Source organism: Oncorhynchus gorbuscha, linkage group LG01, assembly GCF_021184085.1.
Source record: "Oncorhynchus gorbuscha isolate QuinsamMale2020 ecotype Even-year linkage group LG01, OgorEven_v1.0, whole genome shotgun sequence".
Classification (NCBI taxonomy): domain Eukaryota; kingdom Metazoa; phylum Chordata; class Actinopteri; order Salmoniformes; family Salmonidae; genus Oncorhynchus; species Oncorhynchus gorbuscha.
In genome coordinates this window covers 76,852,373-76,873,435 of record NC_060173.1, presented here as the reverse complement: position 1 = coordinate 76,873,435, position 21,063 = coordinate 76,852,373, and the positions used below count along the sequence as shown (strand labels likewise).

Here is a 21,063-nt window from a genome sequence, read left to right as displayed (position 1 = left end):
TTGCATTGCTAGACGGTCGTGGATTACGCCTGCCCATATAGTTAAGGGATTTAAAAAAAAATGTATTAACAAATATCTACAAACAAAAGAGGAATAGTCACATCCAAATAAGCATACAAACAAACTATTTACATTGCCAGGAGCCTGCCCATATAGTCACATGCTCTATCTCAAGACAGCACTGACAAGATTTTGACCAAATTTGGGTGAATGATGCGTATTGCCACCGGAATTAAACTGATTGGCCCAAGGTGGGAGAGCTATAGAAATTCACTGATATGTGTTAGTCACATGCGATATCTCAATTGGCCCAAGAGGGTGGCGCGCTGCATCATTCGTGGGGGACGGCATGTTTTTTGTTGCCTTGATTTTTGTTTAGTTTTCTATGTTGTTTCCGGAAGTTAGAGGGTGTTAAAAGTTTTGGATTTCCACCTTTTGTTTTCTGAGTACAGTAGTGGGCGGCAACAGAGATACTTTTGAGGAGATAGGAAACTCCTTGGAATTATATTTACGTCCGCTGTGTACGTTTCCCGTTCGTAATATCTCTGGCGGCAACACAACTTTTCAGGAAGTAGTCCGTCCTAATACCACACCGATGAAGAAGAAGAACATTTTGGAGCCATGATTTGGAGCTTGCGAACATGGAGTCACTGAAGGAATGTCGTCTTTGCCCCATATATTTATGCAATTTCCTTTTTGTTGTTGCTTGTTGGCAATCTACTCTAGCTGGTGGTAAGTCGAAATAGTATATTTATTTTAATCAGAATTGTATTGTTTAAAACCGGATGCGAAATGCTCTTTACTCATCGGTATTGTTCGAGAAAACAAATGGAAGTTGCTTCATTTTAAACTTGGGACGAAAACCTTTCCACACGGTTTCCTGCTGAACAAATGTGTAACATTTTACTGTTGCGTTGCGCACGATAATAATTCCTGTTTTATAGGGGTTCATTTTTTTTGTCTGATTACATGCCAGATTTGCTAGTTTTTATTAGAGGGTGACTTGGCTTGAAACCAAGTTCGGACATCACGAGGTATAAGGTTTAAACAAACAGTAATGTGACCCTAATTTCCAAAGGAAGCAGGAAGTGTGTAGTCTAAAAACCACACTCAGTCAAATGTGCTTTGACTGTTCTCAAAGTGGGTCCACATACAAAATGTAAACAATCAATTAATTACATGGGATTAGTGCCAGTGCCAAATTTACAATTGCAGGGATATTGGAGTATTTGAAGTAGAAATGTACATTTAGGCAGGGATTAGGAGAAAGTGACTAGCAGGATAAATAATAATAGTAAACAGTTTGGAAGCAGCATAAGTGGTGGTGAGTGTGAGCTCAAGAATGTCAGCATAGGTGTAATAGGTGAATGGATATATATGTAAACAGGGCTGAAAAGTTACTAGTTGCAGGAATATATAAATAATTATGGTAATATACTAATGTAATATATACATGTAAACAGTAGTAATAGTGATAATATTGCACTTGATTGCTATATGAGCGCGCACCCTGCTAACAAGCTAGCCATTTCACTTCGGTTACACCAGCCTCATCTCGGGAGTTGATAGGCTTGAAGTCATAAACAGCTCAATACTTGAAGCACAGCGAAGAGCTGCTGGCAAAACGCACAAAAATGCAGTTTGAAGGAATGCTTATGTAACAGAATAACTTTACGTCCGTCCCCTCGCCCATACCCGGGCGCGAACCAGGGACCCTCTGCACACGTCGACAACAGTCACCCACGAAGCATCGTTACCCATCGCTCCACAAAAGCCGCGGCTCTTGCAGAGCAAGGGGAACTACTACTTCAAGGTCTCAGAGCAAGGGACGTAACCGATTGAAACGCTATTTAGCGCACACATCCGTTACACTCACCCCCCTTTTGACCTTTTTTTCCCGCAGCAACCAGTAATCCGGGTCAACAGCATCATTTACATTTAACATTTAAGTCATTTAGCAGACGCTCTTATCCAGAGCGACTTACAAATTAGCCTTAAGACATCCAGTGGAACAGTCACTTTACAATAGTGCATCTAAATCTTAAAGGGGGGGGGGGGTGAGAGGGATACTTATCCTATCCTAGGTATTCCTTAAAGAGGTGGGGTTTCAGGTGTCTCTGGAAGGTGGTGATTGACTCCGCTGTCCTGGCGTCGTGAGGGAGTTTGTTCCACCATTGGGGGGCCAGAGCAGCGAACAGTTTTGACTGGGCTGAGCGGGAGCTGTACTTCCTCAGTGGTAGGGAGGCGAGCAGGCCAGAGGTGGATGAACGCAGTGCCCTTGTTTGGGTGTAGGGCCTGATCAGAGCCTGGAGGTACTGAGGTGCCGTTCCCCTCACAGCTCTGTAGGCAAGCACCATGGTCTTGTAGCGGATGCGAGCTTCAACTGGAGGCCAGTGGAGAGAGCGGAGGAGTGGGGTGACGTGAGAGAACTTGGGAAGGTTGAACACCAGACGGGCTGTGGCGTTCAGTATAACAGTATAATAACAGTATAATTTTAAACCGTCCCCTCGCCCATACCCGGGTGCGAACCAGGGACCTTCTGCACACATCAACAGCAGTCACCCACGAAGCATCGTTACCCATCGCTCCACAAAAGCCGCGGCTCTTGCAGAGCAAGGGGAACTACTACTTCAAGGTCTCAGAGCAAGTGACGTAACCGATTGAAACGCTATTTAGCGCACACCGCTAACTAAGCTAGCCGTTTCACATCCGTTACATGTGTACATTTTATTTTGCAGCGCATGCAACACGGGCGGTTTAGTCAGTATGTAACCCTGCATGATGTCACTACAGACACCCTGGTTCAAATCCAGGTTGTATCACAACCGGCCGTGATTGGGAGTCCCGTAAGTCGGCACACAATTGGCCCAGCGTCGTCCAGGGGTTGGCCGGTGTAGGCCGTCGTTGTAAATAAGAATTTGTTCTTAACTGACTTGCTTGCTTGCATTACATTGAGCCATTGGACATCCCATTTAGCCTTGTTTGGCAAATGCCCTGCCGCTGTCCAAAAGCTCCGTCTAGACTCAAATACGCCTCGCGGTTTTGGAAACGTTTGGAACGTAACTTTTATGTAAGCGAGAAATAATACATTTTTAAGTACAGAAGACACACTTAATGTACACAGTTTAGGAAAGTTTCCCCCAGCTGTATTTTGAGAAATGCATGCGATCCGGTCAAATGGAAACGTGAGCACAAGGCGAGAGGATGTGTCAAAGCTGAGGCAGTGTGCGAAAAAACAACCAGGTGCAACTTTGCTGAACTCTGAACGGTTGGTGTATCTTTTGCATTTGAAAGGTTCTTTCTTGCTTATATGAAAGTTAATTTCCAAGGGTTTGAAAAACCGTACCACTAGCAAGGATTAATCCAGTTTCTAGACGTTAAAACCGAGCGCCGGTATTGTAGTTCACATGGAGCCACCTGTCCTCCATACCATCAGGTGAGATATACCAAGATATACCTGTTATAAGCCACCTTGGGTTCTCGAGATGTATTGGATGTTGCACTAAAGTCTCGCTCGCTTAAGTCAAACATACATCCTTGTTCGTCATTCACGTCCCTACTGATAAAACGGTCACTTGCTTGACTAGTTTGTGCAGGTTCTTGGAAATGTAAGTTGGACCAGGGACGCCTAACTTTGTTTGAAAGTGGATGTAGAAAACTATAGTGGTTTTGTCTCATAATTAACTCTCTGCACAGACTGTCCTGCAGATGGGCGCACCTGGGTGCCTTTCAGACAAAGATGCTACCACTTCGTCCATGGAGAAGAAGACGTGGCAAAAAGCTATACGATTGACGCTGCGAAAAACCTCTGCTCAGGATATGGTACTCCGACGCCCCCGATATGAAGTTGTCTTTTTATTCCATAATGTTACACCTTTCTTATTGTTATGTATTAGATGAAAGGCTATAATTGAATTGAACTATTTCAAACTACTCTCAATGTTAGTTTTCAATTGCCACAGATTGTCCTATGTTGTCTCTCTTTAGAACTGCTGAGTGTCCAAAGTGCAGAGGAGAATAATTTCATCACCAAGTACAGTCCGCAGGTGTGGAAAGGCAACATACACGTGTGGTTGGGCATGTATTATGACAGTGATGGTAAGTACTTTTAGATGTAGGAGAAAATATGACACCTCCGTATTATGAATTTTACTTTGCCATATCACTTAGTTGTACAGTATAATGCGGTCACTTGACCCACTGCCACAATCCATATTAAACTAGGCCTTGGGATCAGTGTTTGTAATATTTGTAACATAATGAGTATTGTGAGTACATTTCTTTGCTAATAAGTCCATCAGGTCTTGTACACTTTGACAGTAGTGCTAAAACTGCCTGGAAAGAGTTTTGGTTTTGTCAAGCATGGCTAATGCAGCTGTCCCATTTTTGAACTGCACAAATGTCAGGAAATCCAGTTTTTTTTAAATGAAGTTCAAGGAGGATGAAAAAAAGAAACTCAAATAAACTGTGATCCACACCCAGATATTAACGGCTTTCATGTGGAAAAAACGCAGACACCGCTGATTTTATTTGAACAAGGTTGTTTTGACTATCTTCTTTGTGACGATATCTTTTTGGGGTTATGAAAGGTGAAATTAAGATGGAGAATAAATGGTCATTGTTATTTTTCTAAAATTTGATGTCTTGGTTTATTTGTCTGATAAGATGATGACTTTAAGTGGCAAGATGAAACTGGTCTGAGCTTTAATAACTGGGGGAATAACTCCAGTGAGTCTGAATTGATTCCCATGGACACCTGTGTGGCCATGCACAGCAGCACAGGGGAGTGGATGAAAGTCAGCTGTGTCGAAAACCCAGAGAATGGCGTGGTCTGTGAAACTGCTGAAAGTAAGACCCTATTTTTATCAGCATTTGTGAACCATAACCTTTCTACTCTTAAGAGACGGGACACACCATAACGAATGTCGCCCGTGCGCAATGGCGGCCGCCATGTTCTTTTAATTTCCCAACAAGTACACATTTTGAATCGCAGGTGATCTTCATTATGGTGTGTCCTGCTTCTAATAGCTCTGTTGACATAAATCCACTGCAGCAATATGTTGTTTTGTCAGTTTGATTAACAAGTGGTTGCAGATTTATTTTATTTTCTGAATTATTTTTTGTCATGTTTCACTGATGTGATGTTCCTTTCTTCTTCAAACACAGAGAAGGACGGCAAACTTGGTAAGTGAAGTGAGGCCATTTTCCTTTCATTTGTTCTTAGATAGCCATACAGTCATAGAAAGACTGAATAGTACAGGTCTCCCAGCCTGTTCTATTCATTATATTTCTATGAATACAGTAAGCTCAATGGTGACCTATCCCTGCATTGTTTTTTGTGCGCTCAGCTCCCAGTCCACTGCTTTCAGCTCTGGTAATTCTCAGTGTGATCGGAATCATGGGGATCTCTGCAGTCTTTTGGTTCCTGCACCAGAAGCACCAACACGGTACCGTCCTCACGTCATTCGAGTACCACCCCCCGTTCAGGTCTCCCACCTCTGACGAGGCCTGTCTAGTGGAGACTGATGACATGGCTTAGTGGGAAGTCCTCTTAGATTATGCTGTGTGCAGTCACTCTTGGAGGAGAGGACTCGGAGAGAAAAAGGTGACCTTAATTTAGGCGGGTTCCATTGTCCAGGAGAGATGATTTGACAGCTAAAATAACATACTGCGATGGAATGACACGTGGCAACTTTTACCACCAACTAGAGCCACCGTCTGGTCCTTTACACCATTGCCTGGGCTCCTTTATGGATATTGGGTCCGGCCGCTTAGGTCCTTTACACCATTGACTGTCTGAATGGGCTCCCTTATGGATATTGGGTCCGGCCGCTTAGGTCCTTTACACCATTGACTGTCTGAATGGGCTCCCTTATGGATATTGGGTCCGGTTGCTTAGGTCCTTTACACCATTGACTGTCTGAATGGGCTCCCTTATGGATATTGGGTCCGGTTGCTTAGGTCCTTTACACCATTGACTGTCTGAATGGGCTCCCTTATGGATATTGGGTCCGGTTGCTTAGGTCCTTTACACCATTGACTGTCTGAATGGGCTCCCTTATGGATATTGGGTCCGGTTGCTTAGGTCCTTTACACCATTGACTGTCTGAATGGGCTCCCTTATGGATATTGGGTCCGTCTGCTTATCCTTTACACCATTGACTGTCTGAATGGGCTCCCTTATGGATATTGGGTCCGTCTGCTTAGGTCCTTTACACCATTGACTGTCTGAATGGGCTCCCTTATGGATATTGGGTCCGTTGCTTAGGTCCTTTACACCATTGACTGTCTGAATCTGGATATTGGGTCCGTTTGCTTAGGTCCTTTACACCATTGACTGTCTGAATGGGATATTGGGTCCGGTTGCTTAGGTCCTTTACACCATTGACTGTCTGAATGGGCTCCCTTATGGATATTGGGTCCGTCTGCTTAGGTCCTTTACACCATTGACTGTCTGAATGGGCTCCCTTATGGATATTGGGTCCGTCTGCTTAGGTCCTTTACACCATTGACTGTCTGAATGGGCTCCCTTATGGATATTGGGTCCGTCTGCTTTTTTGAAGATGTATTATTTTAATTATGGATGTTTGTGTTTGCCGAACAGGATCCTAATGAAAGTGTGTTTTCAGAAAACTTTCCTTCAGAAAATCTGGTTTCATAGTTCAGGGTGCCCTAAAGTCCATTACTGTGAATGTAGACTATCATTTGCTTGCAGTTAGAATTCATTCAATATTGAATTGTGAGAATCGCTGTTTTCAATCTTCAAAGACATTCGGTCTCCTGTTGTTTTTTTGTCTGCATCTGCATACAATTTGTGATCTTTGTACCGCATGGCGTGTCCGATTTGAAAAGTTCTCATTATCTTATCATTAACATCTTCATGTTCTATTGCCCTTGTAAGTGTTCATACTTTTCAATGATTTTATCTCTTCCCCTAGTGTCCAGTCTTCAAATGTCTTAGTTCTCGATTTAAGAGATAAATGCAAGTAATTGAAATTACAGAGGGATAATCCATCATTTATATCTCAAACAAACAGATTAAGGCTTGTCAAAGAGCCAGATTCAACCAGTGTGCAGTTTCTCAACAAAAAAAGTGGGATCTCTGCGGACCTGTGTCCCATTGTTTGCATGCTGCTGTAACTTAGTTCAAAGCATTCTTTGTGGCGATTGTCAATGTACTGACGAGCTTCTACGGATGATTACATTTATAATAGATATGATTTTTTTTGTGCATTAGTCTATAGTGACATGCATGATGGGAGAGAACATTTGTGAGGATCGTTTGCCTTTGACCTGAACCATCTCCTTGTTCCGACTTCCTAAATAATCATTACTTTTTTTACAAAGCTATTCATCCAAATTGTAATGGACTAATTTTGGTATGGTCAGTGCCTTTACTAATGCACTAGTGATCCAGTATGTTAGTTTGTGGAGTGGGCCTAAAATTGTGTATTGACAGAACTACACCCTCATAAGGTCTTTTGAATGTCTGTGAAAGCTTTTTGCTAATTACTGTGCAATATTCATTTAATATGGCTTTAGCTAAGCCCTATTTGTTACTCAAAATAAAGTTTGTAAATCACCTGTGAGTTATGGACCCGCCTGTTCTTTTTTTTGATTGACTTGTGTGAGTGTCTCGTCTTGTGGGCAAACATGGTTGGTTACCTTGTGCTTGTTTTGAGATTTCATAATGGATGAAATTGCAGTCAAAGTAGTTGTGCGCATGTTGCTTTGACAAGTCTGACAATTTGCAGTTCTCATACTGACAATGAACAAGTCGACATGGTTAACAATGTTACATTAATGGAATCTTAAAGTAATCCCTCATCTAGCTGTGTTTACACTAGCAGCCCAATTTGGATTTTCTTCTCACAAATTGGTATTTTGATCAATCAGATTGGCTGTGAAAAGATCTGTCCCCCCCCCCCCAGATTTTACAACCCTAACTGATCCCACAGTGCAACACTTGCAAACAATTGATGCCAACCATATCCATATCAGCACTATTCTGTCCATTTCTGTGATCGTTAAAGAACATTACAGCTAAATATACATGTAATTATTTAATTATACATCTGCATAATTAAAAAGGACCTGATGAATTAGGACACCGGATTGAGGACAGTCTAATTACTCCTTAAAGGCATATAGATTATAAGTCACTGTCATCTGTCAAGCATGAGATGGGGTCACACCCACCCTCCCATTGACTACATGTCCTGGCTCTGCTATAGCACTAGAGGGTTGTATTCAGTAGGCACCAAACGGGGGGGGGGAGACACTAACAAACAGGGGGGAGCTCTATCTCAATTTGTCCAATAAGAAGTGTTTTGGCATGTTTTGATACGGTGTGCACTAATCAATGAGTTTTCCCTGTTCCTTGGGGTTAGGTTTATTTTTCTCTCAGAAAATACAACTTCCATCTGGGAAAATATGTAAATGTTGGTCATTCAGCCCTCCAGTAAGGATACATTTGTGATGTACACAGTTATATATTCATAACATCTGATATCTCACAGGGTGAAATCATCTTTCTGTTTAGGAAATTATTTTGGTCATGTAGTGTATGCTCGTCGAACATCTCATTCCTAAATCATGGGCATTAATATGGAGTTGGTTGGTACCCCTTTGCTGCTATAACACTCTTCTGGGAAGGCTTTCCACTAGATGTTGCTGCGGGGACTTGCTTCCATTCAGTCATGAGCATTAGTGAGGTCAGGCACTGACATTGGGTGATTAGACCTGCTCGCAGTCGGCGTTCCAATTCATTCCAAAGGTGTTTGATGGAGTTGAGGTCAGGGCACTGTGCAGGCCAGTCAAGTTATTCCACATCGATCTCGACAAACCATTTCTGTATGGACCTCACTTTTGTGCACTGATTCAGCATTGCCATGCTGAAACAGGAAAGGGCCTTCCCCAAATTGTCGTCACAAAGTTGGAAGCACAGAATCATCTAGAATGTCATTGTATTATTCCTCCTCCACCAAACTTTGCAGTTGACACTATGCATTCGGGCAGGTAGTGCTCTCCTGGTATCTGCCAAACACAGATTTGTCCATCAGACTGCCAAATGGTGAAGCGTGATTAATTACTCCAGAGAACGCATTTCTCCTGCTCCAGAGTCCAATAGCGGCAAGCTTTACACCACTCCAGCCGACGCTGGCATTGCGCATGGTGATCTTAGGCTTGTGTGCGGCTACTCGGCCATGGAAACACATTTCAGGAAGCTGCCGACAAACCGTTCTTGTGCTGATGTTGCTTCCAGAGGCAGTTTGGAAATCGGTAATGAGTGTTACAAATGAGGACAGAAGATTTTTACGCGTTGTGTTCTTCAGCACTCAGCGGTCCCATTCTGTAAGCTTGTGTGGCCTACTACATCACAGCTGAGCTATTGTTGCTCCTAGATGTTTCCGCTTCACAATAACAGCACTTGCAGTTGACCGTGGCAGCTCTAGCAGGGCATAGATTTTACTAACTGACTTGTTGGAAAGGTGGCATCCTATGACGGTGCCACATTGAAAGTCACTGCTCTTCAGGAAGACCATTCTGCTGACAATGTTTGTCTATGGAGATTGCATGGTGGCGTGCTAGATTGTATATACCTGTCAGCAACTGGTGTGGCTGAAATAACCTAATCCATTCATTTGAAGGAGTGTCCACATACTTTTGGCCATGTAGTGAATGTAACTCCTAATATGAACGGAGACATCCCCCCGTGATGTAGGAGCTTGGCCACTAGGCGGGACAGTAGATCACAATTCTAGCCTGTACTTTCCAGGAACAGCAACAGAAACGGATTGCATGAACTCCTTCAGGTAAACATGCATTGTGTATGTTTTTTTTATGTAAACAAAATCTTGATAATTGTCTAATCTAGTGGAAGAATAATTGGATTAATTGAAGTATACATCATGATAACAATCAAGTGTTAATATATCACATGGAACTTGATTAAGATAAATATTCCTGGCTGCTATCTATTCAGTTTGATTGACGGCACGTTTGCGCCTGTTGTGAGCAAACCTGTAACAGGATTGGTTTTAAAGTCTGACAAAACCCAAAAGTCAACCCATTTCAGCATAAATGGTCTACAGAGTGAACACATTCAAACGATTCATTTTTCAACTGCACCATGCAGACTGTGTTTGAAGAAGTGGAAACATGACTGAGTAGGGTATAGCCATAGTGTAAATTAAACATAGATATCTCATTCTGTTTGTAAGTTCAGTTTTGTGGGAAGACATCCATTAAACTATTTGCCCAGATGGAATGGCAGCAAAGAACAACAAATGATGAGGTCAAGTGAAACACAAGGCACAGTAAAGGTCAGGACTCCCAGTATACACCTCTTAGGAAAAGGTAGATTTCAGTCCTTTAGTTTATTGGGCATTTTCCTTGGCGCTCTCGTGCCTATTCGCTTGGAAATGTAAACAAATAACTCTATACATCTTGGTCTGGAGGCACTGTGGATATGTTTCAATGTTATGAACACATATCCTTCAGACAAAATGCATTTAAACAGAATATTATGTTTACAAAATCCTCTGTATATCTTGCTCTAAACATGACTCATTGTGTCTTGTAGATGAGTCAAATTGAAACGGTCAGTCTGTTCTTTTTTTGCCACGGGGTTTTACATACAACAATAACACAACCTAGAAACAGTGTCCAGGCGGAGCTTAGAAATGAGCTTCTGTCTGGATGGGATTTCAGCAGATGTGTTGTAATCACAGAGGAATGCTTTGTGACATATCTACTTGTTCAGCCCAATTTTCCCAGGACCCAAGAGTCTGTCTCACCCTCCTCACTCTGGACAAGGCAGCCATGAATATGCAACAAAGCATAATTTAGTAGATAGGAATACAATAGCAGCTTGCTGTGAATGCAGTTGTCCATGAAAGGAACCTTGAACGACGCTTTTAGAATAGGTTTCAGTGTGTTTGGAAGAAAATGAGTTTGGAGCTAAGAGAACATTCAAATGTTTATACAAACCCATTGCAGCGAGTGTATAAATATGACAAGACATTTGACTCAATTTGCTTTGTCTTTCTTTTGTGGCAATAATAATAATACCAGATCAATTCAAACATTTATTATAGAAGTGGTCACAAAATTAAACACAGTTCACACAGTTTTGTATATACAAGTTCAACAATAAAATCTAAAATAAATATTTATCTCCAGGATGTAGTGCCAGGCTAGGTTTTCTAAAGTAGATGTTTGTTTTCATGCCCAGAAGTGATTATCATAATTAATTGTAGTGTTAATGTGGGCAGGAAAAAGCCTCGCTTGAGGTTTTTTGAAAATGATGGGACTTGCTTACATTATAATTACCTTGTCTAGCATGGGTCCTTTATTTTTTACAAACAGATCTGTGCTTTTGTGTTTCTTCATGGTTTTCTGCTTCTTCACCAACATAAGTGTTGCTGTTTCACCCCAAGATGGATTGTTTCTGGAGAGCAAACATTACAGAGAGGCTGTTGCCATTATGATTATGGCTGTAATGGCCTATTTTTGATCAAATTACACTGAAGGCATTTCATTCACACGTCTGCCTTGCCACAGCCTGGAGGAGGATGGGTTTTGCACTGACCTGAAATTGCTAATTAAAAGGGACAGTGGTGTGCATACGTAAATACGATATGACACAGAGTGACAGTTGGCATGAAAATGGGATGCACAGAGCCACTGCTGTTCACCAGGGGTTGTCAAGTAATTATCAAGTAATATGTGTATTGCTGCATTCCTTTGTGAACAAAAGATGCTAAACTCACCACAAATATTCCAACAATTACTCTGAAATGTTCAATAGTTTATGCATCGCTAATAACAATACATGTATTTAGAATTTCTAAAATGTTTTATGTAATTGTATAGGCTCTAACAACTGGTAAAACACTCCTGAAATACTTCTCAGAATCTCATGTGTTCAGGCTTTAATCTACTACAGTTATCTAACCGAAAAGCAATGCTGTCACCCAAACCATTATTTTCCTCCGAGTTTCAGGTTTTACCCCAGGCAAAACCAGCTTTCTTTTAAGACTCATTATTTCATTACATTTCAACTCTCTCTTCTTTATTATTCTCTTTTCATCCCCCTCTCTTGCCTTTTCAAACCGAGGTGCCTGTAGACAGAAGTGGGGAGCATCTGTTTCCCATGTTATGGAAGGCTCATGTTTCTCCTCCACTGTCTTCCTTGTACATGCTCCAATTAACAGAGGGAAAACAAAGGCCAATATTTACATGGCCGTCCACTGCAGAGGCATTTTATAAGTAAGTCTATTCTGAGCCACAATTAGTCTGTGTAAATAAGTCTTGTGATCTGATATTTAATAAGTGCTCGTTATCAATGTACGGATTAATTTTGCTTCCTTGAATACCACATTCCATGTCAGATCTTTATGGCCGGATAATTTCTCTCTTCCTTCTAGGTCAATAATTTGCTGGGAATGCTTGTTGTTATGTGAATGACATGGGAAATGAGTACGTTTTCATGGTGGAATTTTACAATGTCAAGATGACAGGTTAGTCAATGATCTTGTATGTTGTATGAATCTATCAATATTCCACCAATGCATTCCTTTATTAATCCCGATGATGTTTGTGTCATACTGGGTGATGTTTCCCTTGATTAATCATGTCCTTTTTAATGCCGGGTGAAGGGCAATTTGAAATCCCCACACAAATGTTAAAGCCTTGCCTATCTGTGCTACATGCATTTCAGAAATATTTTCGAGGAGTGCAGGATTTAGGACATTTTGAATGCAATTTTTTATCATCCCAGTCCTGCCGCTATAGCGACAAAACACTTCATGCTGTAAGCAGAGGCAGTGGCGTGGTGTTTAAAATCTGATGAAGTCATTTCACTCAATAAATATTATATTTATACACAACAGGAATAGCACATCTATCTTAAATTAGAGATTGATCTACTTCCCTTGGTACAAATGTCTGATATTGTAACGCTTGTCGTCTGGAGATAGAGAGGAGGACCAAGGTGCGGCGTGGTAAGTGTCCATATTTTAAATATGGAAAACAAAACAATAAACAACCAATGAACAGTCCTGTAAGGTGCAACACAACAGTAAACAGAAAATAATCACCCACAAAACACAATGGAAAACAGGCTACCAAAATATGATTCTCAATCAGGGACAATGATGACAGCTGCCTCTGATTGAGAACCATACCAGGCCAAACACAGAAATAGAAAATCATAGACAAACTAACATAGACAACCCACCCAACTCACGCCCTGACCATACTAAAACAAAAGACAAAACAAAGGAACTAAGGTCAGAACCTGACAGATATCCCCTGAAATTAACTTCCAACACCGTGTGGGTTGATAAGCACACCTGAGGTACCACTGGCATTGCACCAGACCAGTTGTTATATTAATATCTTCACACATCTTTTGGGATCTGACACAGGCAGTACCTCACACAGAGTACCAATAACATTGAGTTTTTGTAGCATATATCTGGTGTCTTTGCAGATTGACTGACAGGTTAACACTTTTTTTTAGCTTGGCTAGGTAGCTAATGGTTTTATTTGAAGAATGTATCTGGACACAGTACCAGCTTTGTTTTGCTTCACCTGGCTGCCAATTCCTAATCTTCTGCTAACATCATTTGAGGAGTCGCCTGAAGCGTAAGAGGATTGGGAGACGGAGGAATACAGCAGTGCTGAGGCAGAGGACTGGTAGTGGACGACTGGCTACTATTCTGAACTTTGTGTGGTGAGCTTTCTGGCACCCAGAGCTACCGAGGCATCACCCAAGTTGGTGTTACACAGAGTGGAAGAGGAGAAGTCCAGCGGCTATAAGAGACAGGCTGGTTTCCTGACTTGCCCTCTACAAGATCATAAGCGGGCTCCATCACCATCATCTGCCATCCTCTGACCAGATCCCTACACTTGAGCCATGAACTGACCCTCTCAATCTTCGGAGGATGCAGCTTACAAAGACTTGGCTTCTATTGAGTGACCTGTCATGACATATTGCTTGTTTTTTTGCTCTTAAAGCGCTTTGAGATTCTCAGATAAGCGCTATAGAAATGTAATAAATTATTATCATCATCATTAGTGTTGGTCCAAGACAGACAAGCATGTCATCACTAACCTACATGACTTATCTGGAGAGGAATGTTTTGTGCTGAAAACAAAGGGCAATATATACCTTATTGTCGTGTAATTCTCCTGAGGCTCATGTCATCAAATAGCTAATAAGTAGCACAAAACCAGTGATACTTAAAATATCTATGGATAAAAGAAGTTAACACCATTGCTGCATGAAAAACAGACCATGCTTTTGAAAATGTGAAAACACTGATTTGCAGGGCAATATTTCCATAATATGTAAAGCACTAAATGTTTTAATTCACTGTAGATTAGTTGGTCCACAGTAGAAAACTGTTCTGTATTTATTGTACTATTAAGCTTTTAAAGAGGCCTAGCGGATTAACCCTGAGCGTAATTTTATACAAAAACCTTGGACTGCATTTACCCTGTTTGTAGCTCAGAGATGAATTTGTGTCATTTAAATTAAATGTATGTGTGGTGCTGGAAGGCTCTTGTTTTTTTATTGGAATTATAAGGTGTTGTGTACTGAAATGATTAAAATCTGTATTCTTTGAATGTGTCAGGCAAAAATCAATAACGGCAAGCACAGCCCCAGCCACACTGGCTGGTGGGTTTCCTGGGCTTGCCATGGACTGATAATAATTCAAACTAAATCACCACATTCATTTGTCTTCCATCAGCCTCCGGAGACATCATCTTTACTATGTCTTTTGGTATCTCATTATACTTTCTAATCAAGACTGTTTAAAAATGTCCCAAATAAGGGGGCAGACTGTTTGCCCCCCCCCCCCCCCCCCCATGTGCTTGCATTGCAGTCATTGGACTTACACTTATGTTACAAATGACCTAGGTAACGCTAGACATTTTCATTGCATGCAAAAAGGCCTGGCCAGTGAAGCCTCTTATAATGATGCAGCTCTGAGCTCTTTCATCACTCGGTATCCCTAATGATGATTCTCCAATACAATTAAAATCCCAGCATCCTGCTGTTATAGTGACAAAATCATCAAATTATTTTTTCTCTCCCACCATCTCTGTCGATTCAGGCAAGCTTGATTCATCCGTTTCAGGCCGTCTGAATGCAGTGTCGAAATTGACTCAGAGGAAGAAAAAATCAATGAGCACAAGGGATGGTGAACAAGCAAATAAACCTGTTTTAAATTCACAATGCTGAATAAGGATCCCCCCACACACACACATCTTTAAGTACTTTGTTTCTTAATTACTGTCTCCAATTACCTCCAGTGGATGTACAATTTGCTTAAGAAAAAGCCACAGTTCCCTTAATTCAGAAGCATTTTGCTCCCTTGAATATTCAAACACAAAGCATTCGCTGATCATTTCTGCTTTCTCTGAGCAATTTGTTGTCATCTGTGTAAAAGCCACATATCAACAATTGAATTAAAGGTTTGGGTGATTATATGTAGCCTATATGTCTCATAATCGCGTTAAAATATATATATTTAAAACAAAATCTAAAATCTAGAATATTTCCTGATAAGCACTAAATTGAGTCACAAACATTTTTTGTTCTACCATTCCACCTGTCAATTGATTAATTGATTGCACAGTAGGCCTATCGACATAAACTATCCACATTTTCCCCGTTTCTGGGAGAGAATTTGCAGCATATTGCTCTTCAGTTGTTTGTTGAATGTAATCATTTGCACCCCCTGTCTAACCCAGACTAGGTCACAAGGTCTCTGCTCAGCCTGTTGCTGATTGTCTGACCAAAGAAAGGAAAAACACAATTAGGCACAGATGGCAGTCTTTGCTCAACTGTAGGAGATGTGTTAATCCATAAAGATTTCTTTGAGTTGTTGTATTACTGCAAGTCACTTACTCAAAGGACCAAAAGTACAGTATATTCAAAGAATTCCCTGGGATTTGTGAGTATGTAATGTTTCAAGATGAACCTTTTCATTTATCTCCTATTTTATGATCCTAAGACAAAAACAGATATTGTAAGAGTCACTTGTTCCCCACAGATGAAAAGAAAGTGTATATGTGTAATCTCCTCACTTATTATTTGATTAATTATGCCTTTTGTTACATAATTGCAGTGACTTATTGTTCAAATAAATAATCAGTGTATACACTGCCAGTTCTTTCCCCCACACCTGCATTCCTCATTCATCCTATTAGTTTACCACAACGTTATTTGCTTTTACAGAGTCCATTTAACTTTTTATCTTGTTAAAATGCTATATCAATCATAGATCGCTTCCAGGATTAAAAACAAACAAACGAGTAATACCTACCAGATGCCTGGTATCTGCTTACAGTCATTTATAGCACTGAATTGTTAATTAATCAGACAAAAGTTAGCATTGTTGGAGCTTTTTAACTGACGTCACTTGTCGTTCCTTGAAGTGAAGCTGAACAAACCTTGAGAAGTCTGGAGTCTCCCTCAATCTGCCGTTGGTAACTAACGCACTCACACATAGCTACCCACTCACACCACGACTCAATTAATGCCCAATTCTCGTCTTTATCATCTCCTGCCACGGACTTCAACAAAACGCAACGCAAATCGCGAAGGAGAGGAACATAAAGGCTATTTTGAATAGTAACTGACGGAGTATACATAAAGTGACGAACATTCAGGTGAGTTTCATTATGTTTTGCAGTGTGGAAGTTAGCTTGCGTTATCATTCACGGCGACGTTCAGTTTTGTCATTTTGATAGGGATGTATGCTAGCTAGCTAGCACCTCGTTCTATCAGAGCTGTCCAGCGGCTTGCTCTTTTTCTTCATGTAACCTAACCTGAGTGGTGCAGCTTGATACAAACTTGTCAAGAATGAGAGCACTTGTGAGTGTAGCAATAATAGCAGCACTCTGGTGTTGTGACTTTGCAACTATTTACAGTACATCTAGTTGGTAGGGAACTTAATGACGAGAGTCGATTTCCATCACTTTTTACGGTGTGGACCCGAGTCGGTTGCTGTCAGCTTGCTGTTCAGCTAGCGAACCTTGTCTTTTGTGATGTAGCTGGTGCGGCTTATTAACTGCCCTTTTCTTACGCTATCTATTTGGCAGAGAAATACATTTTGGTGTTAACTAGGTTTATAATCACTTGAAGTGTTCAGTTTGGAAATGTTTAAAAACATTTTTGCAGGTCATGTGGATAGTGTCAACCCGATGTCGGTGTCTCTTTACCGATAATGCCAGCGTCTGCTCGTCAATCGATGAAACCTAATTAAACCACAAATTAAACATTGGTTCGTTATTGCTTATTTGTGGTGTAGCATTTTTTAAATATAAATGTATGTTTGGAGGTGTCAGTGGAAATCGGCAGTTTCAGCCAGTCGACTGCTTGGGTCTGTCCGAAGCTCCTTTCCTCTTGTCTTTTGTGTTGCTTCCTATAAAGAAAAGCAGCTGCAGCCCGGCTGAGTTGATGAAATGTATCCCTTTGTGTAATATTACAATATCCACCATTTTTCTGCGATCTAAACAACAAGCCACTCGCCATTTGGGCAATTTTAACCCACCCACTCTTTTCGCTTCAAAGATCCAGAATGCTTATGACCGAAAAGTTGTCAAACGTTTCAAGATATGACGTCATCTGAAGTTCTGGTAACATCTGATTCTTTGTAACATTTGCACTGAATGAGGCTGACACCATTTTCACGGAGTGAAGGTTTTAACAATGCAAAGGCACACATTTGCCTAATAGGGCTAGTCATTTTTGAGTGGTGGCAGGATGATTGAGTCAAGTGTTCTCAACATTTTACTTATTAGACTGATTTTCACTTTCAATAGCCTTCAGTATTTGGTTAGTTAGTTAGCGCAAGGAATCCGTTTTTATATGACATTTGATTGAATAGACCCGTTTTGGCTAAGCAGGCTAATGCTCTACAGTCCATACTGACATCTTATGTATGGTGTTGTCATGTCGACCAGGCTATGTCTAGGTCCTGTATGTACTTAACGTGTCCTGTTTTTCACTCTAACCTTGTCTTATTCACTTCAGTGTCCAAAATGTAACCTGCTATTTTACCAACAATGCTTACCTACTTGTCTTTGGCTTTGCCAATCTGTGATTCATTCAGGGGATTCTTTTAAAACTGCCCACCCCCCAAAAAATAATATTCTGAGAGCAGAATACCTCTGCTCTAAATGCTAATTGCTCCACCTCCCATTTCTTTGTTTGAATATTCACAGCATAACTCAAATGTAAAGGAGCAGATGTTTAGCCAAACAGCTTTCTCTTATGGGAATGCCTTCCACTTCCCTCGGATGAATCGACTTGACATCTGCTTCATTACAAGTTAAGTTTTATTTGTCACATGCACAAGTACAGTGAAATGCTTAACTTGTGATCCTTCCTTGAGATGTTAGGAAACCATCGGTGGCACTGGCAATGAATTTAACCCCCAGCACACACACTCAAATGCACATGCATGCACTTACGCATGCACACGTGCAGTGACGTGCAGGACACTCATGTGCCCACAGTTTAAACTCTGATTGCAAATGCCTATTGTTGCCTTGTTGATGGAACTGAAGGTATAATAGCTTAAGTTATTAATAGGCCTTTAGGCTCTTTGTTATTTGACCTCTGCACAAGTGATAGAACACATCTGTCGTGGCTTGTTCAGATCCAATACTACAGGGCTGTTAGACTATAAGGTAAATCTAGCTAGCCTATAATGTCTACAGGTTGTGTCCGGCCTTTCTCCATTAGGATGTCAAATTTAAAATGGATTTGGCCAGTAACTTAGTAACAGGCCTAGATCCAATTTTGACCAAAGCGTATTTTAAGAAAAATAAAGACTGTATTGCAAAACGTGTATATAGTGAGGTAATAACCTGGGAATCAAGCTTTAAACACAACAAGCTTCGGAGTTAAAAAAAAGTTTAGTATCACTTACACCCTACTCACTGAATGGAGAACATGTTTGTTTGGGGCCATTGATTTCACATGTCACATTTGTGAACTTCCTTTGGCACTGCTTTGCTTTTGCCACTTGTGCTACAGAGGGATTGATTGGTCTTTTGTAAATAGTTCATTGATTAACTATTGCATACCGTCTAAGTGAAATGGCAATAGACATTATTCCCCATAAAGTCGATTCATTTAAATGACTCAAGCAGCCATTCCAGCCAAGGATGCAAGATAAATCAGATTACAGCCTTGATATGTTATGCATGCATCCAGTAACTGCCAATGAATCAACCAATAACCAGATACAATGCTGGAAGGTCACTGAATTTGCCTCATATTTATTCAGAGCTCGTGTCCTTGAAAACAGTCACAGAATGAGGAAACAATAATGCACCACAACAAGTCACCAGCTCCGGATGTAGCTTTAGCATTAATAAAAATAGCAGTGGCGCATTTGAATGTTTGGAATATCGCAGGGTATTGTTCTTCAAGGATGGAAAATCTTAGCATTATCTCTCAACGTTGCTGAATTGCTTGAAGCGGCACGTTTAAATGCACGCAACAAAAGTAAATTCATTATAATTGACCAACAACCTGTTAGTTTAACTGGTAGGCTAATTAGCAGATATGAGGTGTGTCCCCCCCCCCCTTAGTCTGCTTAAGAACATGTAGCCTAGCCTAAGTAGCACAATATTGCCTGTACCAGAATGTAAAACATGGATATTTGTTTCAGGTAGATGTCCTGCTTCTGATGACAACATTAAGTTAGCCTAATTGACAATCCAAAATATGTCACTGTACTAGGCCTAGTCTAAGTGAAACAGTGATACACATTATTGCTGTTTATCATTCAAGGTGAATTTCCAAGATAAAACAGATTTTTTTTTTCTTCTTTTCTGGTTGGTGTTCCAAACAGGCGAGATGGAAAAAGTTTGTCACCAACGTGTCATTTAGTGTCTCTGAATAGTCACCATTGCCATCTCGAAGTCAAGTGTGAGGATTTTAACAAGACGGGGGGGGGGCGTGGGTCAGCCTCTTTTCAATCTTTTGGTGGGGGTTGTGAAAGGGGTCCAAGTGTGTTTGGCTCTTCTAAAAGGAGGAACTAGACCCATCAGTAATTATGGCAGCCGTCCTATTAAAGGACTGGCAATTGTGCATTTTCACACCATTTCTTTCTCCTGTCCCTCCTGTTCGTACCCTCTTCCACAAGCTTGCACTCATTAATCAAAGACGCTGAACTCCTGCTGAGGGCTGAGAGGTCCATCAAATTGGCAGCCGGTTCACTGTAAAGAACAGCGCGGCGAGGCCCTTAACACACAGGCATCAATAAATCTAAGGTCTTTGTATGCAAACCCTAGAGGTTAATACTGTATAATTCAACGTCCTCTCTTGTTTTCATGATTGATGTTTTTAAACATTTTTAAGGTTTGACGTGATCCTTTTGTAGGTCAGGGTTGACACTTTCTGATTGGCTGAGCTGGAGAACTATTAAGGAGGGTTGTTTATTAGGAACATGTCAGGGAGTGGGAGATTACATATTTATTTTTTCCCCTTTTGTGTTTGTTTCCTCCTGGTTTATTTTTCTGCTCCTGGAGATGCTTTTCATAATGTCTTAGCTGAAGAACGGATGCTCCAATGATTGAAGTCTCCTGCTGTGATAAGTACTCCATGTTTGAAATGCTAATAGTTTGGACTATTTGTTTGGCTGCTTACTGCTATTTGTATCCTTAGGTGAAATTGCATGTAGTACATGTTTAAACTGCTGGAATTATGGAGGCAGAGGACACTGGGATTTGGTGAATAGACTCCATGTAGACTATTCATAATTCAAATGGTTGCAGGATGAGCGCAGACTCTCACTGGCTATTATAGGCCTAACTCATTCCACTCACACACCAAGATTGTGCTTCAGCACAGCAGGGCTCCTTTTAATTTATTGATCTTCCTGCATTTAAAATCTGGTCACTGCTGCCACAAAGGCTTGCCATTTAAGCTGTGCTAGCAAGCTTGCTGCAGCCATGATTTTAAATATTTAATTTTCACCGAACACTGCATGAAATTACAAGGAAAGGGGGGGGTGAATGTTTTGAATC

The 21,063-nt window shown here is 41.0% G+C and overlaps 2 protein-coding genes across 16 annotated transcripts in view; both read left to right on the top strand.

Annotated features, from left to right (window-relative positions):
* Positions 1 to 294: 294 nt before the first annotated feature.
* LOC124042465 (CD302 antigen-like) lies at positions 295 to 6,163 on the top strand. Its single transcript, XM_046360691.1, has 6 exons — positions 295 to 732; positions 3,697 to 3,822; positions 3,988 to 4,098; positions 4,666 to 4,848; positions 5,167 to 5,184; positions 5,349 to 6,163. The coding sequence occupies exons 1-6, from the start codon at positions 642 to 644 to the stop codon at positions 5,537 to 5,539; spliced, it is 720 nt and encodes a 239-aa protein (XP_046216647.1). The 5' UTR covers positions 295 to 641; the 3' UTR covers positions 5,540 to 6,163.
* Positions 6,164 to 16,484: 10,321 nt separating this feature from the next.
* LOC124042308 (bromodomain adjacent to zinc finger domain protein 2B-like) overlaps positions 16,485 to 21,063 on the top strand; it is an 85,498-nt gene continuing 80,919 nt past the window's right edge. For all 15 annotated transcript variants that reach the window (XM_046360677.1, XM_046360687.1, XM_046360690.1 and 12 more), the window contains exon 1: positions 16,485 to 16,689. The gene's annotated coding sequence lies outside the window, so the exon portion shown is untranslated. The remainder of the gene's footprint in view (positions 16,690 to 21,063) is intronic.

Coding starts and splice junctions, on each gene's coding strand:
- LOC124042465 (XM_046360691.1), top strand. CDS start 642: ATGGAGTCACTGAAGGAATGTCGTCTTTGCCCCATATATTTATGCAAT. Junction 733..3,696: donor GCAATCTACTCTAGCTGGTG/GTAAGTCGAAAT, acceptor CTCTCTGCACAG/ACTGTCCTGCAGATGGGCGC. Junction 4,099..4,665: donor CATGTATTATGACAGTGATG/GTAAGTACTTTT, acceptor TTGTCTGATAAG/ATGATGACTTTAAGTGGCAA.